The following is a 4,753-nucleotide window of genomic DNA, read 5'->3' on the forward strand; positions in this document are numbered from 1 at the left end:
GTATTGTTTTGGAGGCTGTCCTGGAACTCGATCTGTAGACCAGGCTGGCCTCGAACTCACAGAGATCCACCTGCCTCTATCTGCTGAGTGCTGGGATTAAAGGTGTGTGCCACCACCGCCCAGCTCCTTTCCTTTGCCTTGCTGGGAATGGAGCCTACTTTATGCTAAATAGGTGCTCTACGGCGAGCCGCACCCCTGGCCATCCCTGGTGCTTTGTAGGCAAGGCAAGCCCTTATCGTCCTGTTCTGCTTCTCCACCCCAAGGGCTGAGGGCTCTTTCCCTGGCGTGCACGCTCTTACCAATCACACCCTTCTCTCCCACTTTAATGTCGTTCATTGGTGCTCTGTGTACCACTCCTGCAGCCACACCAGGCACATTCTCCATGGAGTGGACTAATGGCCTCATTGCTGTGAGATGCCCTTTGGGGAGATGACGGGTCACCACTGGCCGCGTGCATCTCCACATATCCCATGATCCAGGGATCTGCCCTGGCTGGGACTGAGTTTATTTTAGGGGGGGAGGTGTGGGGACAGGATGTGAGTCTCTAAGACGCCTCGGGGTCAGCAGGGTATGTTCTCAGGCTCTGTGGCAAGGAATGTTTCTCCATCTGTCAGGACCAGCTGCGGCTTGGGGACCAAGGGCAGGGACTGCAGAAGGCCAGTAGCAGGGAGAGGAAAAGCCAGACACGGGAGGCAGTTACAGAACCATTAAATACAACTTAGAAACAGTCTGGGCTTGGGGAGTGGAATACAGAGGAGGGTGGCGGTCAGGGTGGGGCCGTGTGGGCCCGGTCCTGGCGGGGGCTCAGGCTGCAGTCATCTGCAAGGCTGGGCTGTGGGAAGCCCGGTTGCTTGTGGAGGCCCCGAAGCTTGGCCAGCAGCTCCTGGATGAAGTCCTGGGGACAGAGCGGGGTTCTGAGAACAGAGCGGGAGACAGGCCTCCCACCCCACGTCAGCGCCTCTTCAGACATCAACTTCTTCAAAGCAGGAGCTGGAGCCAAGTGGGGAGGAGAGAGACTAAGATAGACAGGAGAACAGGATGTGTGCATGTGTGTGCAATTACTAATTACTGCCCGGGCCAGTAATCACATCCGATGCAGGAGAATCGCTATGAATTTACATGCTGAGACCCTATCACAAGAAAAAGTGTGTGTGTGTGTGTGTGTGTGTGTGTGTGTGTGTGTGAGGGAGAGAAAGAGAGAGAGAGGGAGGGAGAGAGAGAGAGAGAGGGAGAGAAAGAGAGAGAGGGAGGGAGAGAGAGGGGGGGGAGAGAGGGAGAGAGGGAGAGAGAGAGAGAGAGAGAGGCTAGTGGTTAAATGCACTGGTTGCTCTTCCAGAGGACCCAGGTTCAGTTCCCAGCACCCACGTCTGTAACACCACTTCCGGGGGATTCAACACCTTCTTCTGGTCTCCACAGGCACCAAACATTCGTGTGGTTGTGGTAGTGCATGGACATACAGGAAGGCAAAACACATATCCACATAAAATGAAATAGAAATAGAGAGAGATGGAGAGACAATCTAAGACTCAGAGCTGAGAGAGAATTATAGACAGACACGGGCTCATACAAAAGATGCTTCTCATGCCGAGAAACAGTCCCCAGAGACCAGGTCTGAGCCAGCTCCAGGCAGACTGACAGGCAGTGACGTTTGTCCCTCAGGCAGCTAAGAGCAGAGGGGAGAACCATGAATATTTTCCCTTTTAAAGCAGGGAAGGAAGTGGGAATGGTTGTTTTGCCCAGCTCCAGGACCTGCAGGATGGGAGACCCCCAAGAGGTAGATGGGGAACCCCAGGATGGTAGAGTCACAGGGGACAGAGATGGAGAGAGGGTGAGCGCCCCAGACATCCAGGACAACCAGCGAGGGGCAGGTACCATCTGGGCAGAAACAGGAGCCTCTGGGGGAGGGGCTCTGAGGCAGCTGATGTGGAGCGGGCGGCAGATGGGAGGTAGGAGGAGCCCACGATAACAAAGAGACACGGGGCTCCCAGGGGTTCCCGAGGCCTGCCCCCGCCTCCTCCGTGAAGGTGAGAGGACCAATCCCGTAAAGACAGAAACTCACCTCCGTGGGGTTCGCGCAGGACTCCAAGAGTCCCTATGGTGGGGGGGACAAAAAAAATAAAACAGTAAATGACTGACACATCTCTTCCCTTGGGGCCCGCCCCTTCCCCAAGGGAGCAAGACGAAAGTCTGCCATAAGTGGCCCTGTGGCTTCGAGTGGGAGCACACAAGACAGAGGCCGGGCTGAAGGCTAGAAACCTCAGCAGTGAGGTCAGGGGGGGACGGACAAACCCAGACAGTCTGGGTTTGGCTCCCAGCTCTAGTCAAGATGAGCTGTGTGTCCCTGAGCAAAAGATTCAACGTCTCTGGGCCTCATTCTCCTTACGGTGGTAAATGTGTCTACTTTGTAGTGTTTTGCAGAGGATTTAGTATCTGGCAGAGGAAGTGTTTAATAAACATGTCAACTTGGGCTATTCCCTCTGTGGCGCTGCAACTTGGCGCACTGGGGTGGGGGAGGGGCGGCTTTCTCCTTTCTCCCCCACGTACCTGGATTTTCCGACTTCTTTCCTCTTCACTGTCCAATTCCAACAGCTCATCAATGTTGACCTCATCTGGCATATCTGACTCCTAAGGTCAGGAGAGCGGGCTGGTCAGGGCCCGTGTCTCCCGTCCGTCCCCCGCCCCCCCCCAGCCTTTTGTCCAGGGCTCCGGAGGTCCACACACTCCATCAACCCGAGGCCCAGCTGGCAGGGCCTGCAGCAATAATGTGGCAGGCAGGGACAGCACCACTGAGACAGACATCTGGGTGTTGGGGGGGCCGGGGGGTGACAGATGGGTGGAAGGAGGCCCAGGCCCTGGTACCAGCCCGATGCCTGCACCCTTGGCTCGGCCCCGGAGACCTTGGGGCTGGCACAGGGCTCTCTCCTTGGCTGCAGTTCCTACTCGGCAAAGCAGGCCTGGTCGAGTCTCGGAATGTCAGATTGTGGGATTCAGGTTGGCTTCTGCCCTTTCAAGGGAAAGTCTTACTTAGCTGTGGCTGTGGGGGAGGGGAGCCTGCCGGGGCGGGCCCCTTCCCCTGAGACCAGAAGGGCTTCTGGGCTTCAGGCCAGCCAAGCCTCCCTGGGCTACACTGCAGGCTGCTGGGTCAGTGAAGTGACCGCCTAGGCTCCGCACGGTGGGCTGCGAGCAGCAGTGGTCTCTGAGGGATGACCAGAGCTCACAGCACAGAGGTGCTCACGGCACAGAGTACAAGGACATCTGGTCACGATGGAGACAGGACCCAGCTGTCAGGGGCCAGAAGCCCCTTGGGCCCAAGCTCTAGTTTCCCAGCCTAAAGTCCTGTTGCCTAGCTGGGGAGTGAGGGCGCTGTCCTGTGGGGGGGGGATGAGGCCTCTGGCATCTATGTGTGCTGGGCCTCAGGAAGGCGGCTTTGTTCAGAGGCCTACGTGACCTGAGTGAATGTGTCTAGTGTGGTTGCTGCTTAGGTGTGACTATTGCAATCCCGACACGATAAGCTGTAGGGACCACCTTTATCAATTTATTTGCTTATTTTTAAATAAGGTCTAGGTATCTTGGGCTGGCCTTGAACTCACGGAGGTCCACCTGCTTCTGCCTCTACCTCTGCCTCCGAGTGTTGAGTCTAAAGGGTGTGCTCCACCGCACTAGGTTTGTTTTGGACAGGGTCTCTCCTTACCCAAGGTTGGCTTTGAACTCCCAACCCTCCTGCCGCACCTCCCAAGGGCTGAGATCCCAGGTATCAGCAGCTATGCCCATTGTGGTTTCCAAAGGTCCTAGTTCCTGAGGCACCTTTAGCGGGTCCAGTTGTAACTATAATTTCCACAGACGTGTCTACAGGGCTGTGACATCTGTCCTTGGATCTGCAGGCATCAGCAGATAATAGATGGTCCCCATGTAACTTGATTCAGTTTGTGTCCCAGGATAGCTATAGGGGCTTGGAGCGCTACAGCTTAAACTGATCCGTATCTCTGTACAACCGTAACTCCACTTGGCATTGAAGGTGATTGTGTTCTGTGGCATGTTATTGTGTCCACGGCAGACCACGCTGTCCTGTAAGTGTGTGTGTGGCTCACTCCTGGTGCTGTGTCTGTGAGTGGCTGTGACTTCCGTCATCTGTGTACACTGTTGCTTCCTCTGCCGATGGTCTGTGCTGTCCTATCTGCCTAGTCACCCATGTCTATGTTTGGCTTAAGGACATCCCCTCTCCCTATCCGTTCTCTCGATATGTTGGTTCTGGCCCACCAATTCTTCCTTATCTCCTGCAGAGGATCCCTCCCTCCCCCTGGGTTTTCCCAAGTGTTTGAATGCAATGCACACACGTCTGGGGAAACTGGGTGTATGTCTCTGTGTGTCCATAAGCTGGATGCCCCCGGAGCACCTGGACCTCAGGACATGTGTTCTCCTGGTAAAGGTCACTGCCGGTGCACCAGTGAGCATGTACCAGGGTCACCAGGGTCTCAGGCCACCTCCATCCCCCAGCCCCACTCCCTCTGGGTCTCACCCTGCCGCGGTAAAGCTCCTCCAAGCGACCGTCGATCCACTTCTCCACATCCAGCCGCCGCTGCAGCTCCCGCCGGTCGTACTTGACGGTGACTCGCGCGTGCCGCTTCTGCAGCCCACTGGGGCTGCCCCCCGGGCCGCGGGCCCGCGACGGGGACTGAAGCTTGCTCAGCACGCGCTTGCCCAGCCGCTGAGCTGCCATCGCCTGGCTGCCCGCTGTCCCCGCTTTGCGCCCTCC

At 56.7% G+C, this 4,753-nt stretch overlaps 1 protein-coding gene across 1 annotated transcript; it reads right to left on the reverse strand.

The window, feature by feature from the left end:
- Nucleotides 1-452: 452 nt before the first annotated feature.
- Nucleotides 453-4,753, reverse strand: Ppp1r14a (protein phosphatase 1 regulatory inhibitor subunit 14A). The gene is made up of 4 exons (XM_040734428.1): nucleotides 4,517-4,753; nucleotides 2,545-2,625; nucleotides 2,060-2,092; nucleotides 453-895 (listed from the first exon to the last, which is right to left on the reverse strand). Exons 1-4 carry the CDS (start codon nucleotides 4,715-4,717, stop codon nucleotides 767-769), a joined length of 444 nt encoding a protein of 147 aa, XP_040590362.1. The 5' UTR covers nucleotides 4,718-4,753; the 3' UTR covers nucleotides 453-766.

This window comes from Mesocricetus auratus, unplaced genomic scaffold, assembly GCF_017639785.1.
Source record: "Mesocricetus auratus isolate SY011 unplaced genomic scaffold, BCM_Maur_2.0 Super-Scaffold_100038, whole genome shotgun sequence".
Classification (NCBI taxonomy): domain Eukaryota; kingdom Metazoa; phylum Chordata; class Mammalia; order Rodentia; family Cricetidae; genus Mesocricetus; species Mesocricetus auratus.

Bases quoted from the DNA above. Each gene is read 5' to 3' on its own strand.
- Ppp1r14a (XM_040734428.1), bottom strand. From the start codon at position 4,717: ATGGCAGCTCAGCGGCTGGGCAAGCGCGTGCTGAGCAAGCTTCAGTCC. The intron at 2,626-4,516 runs GTGAGACCCAGA...TCCTGACCTTAG, and splicing joins AGGAGCTTTACCGCGGCAGG to GAGTCAGATATGCCAGATGA. The intron at 2,093-2,544 runs GTACGTGGGGGA...CCCCCACCATAG, and splicing joins AAAGAAGTCGGAAAATCCAG to GGACTCTTGGAGTCCTGCGC.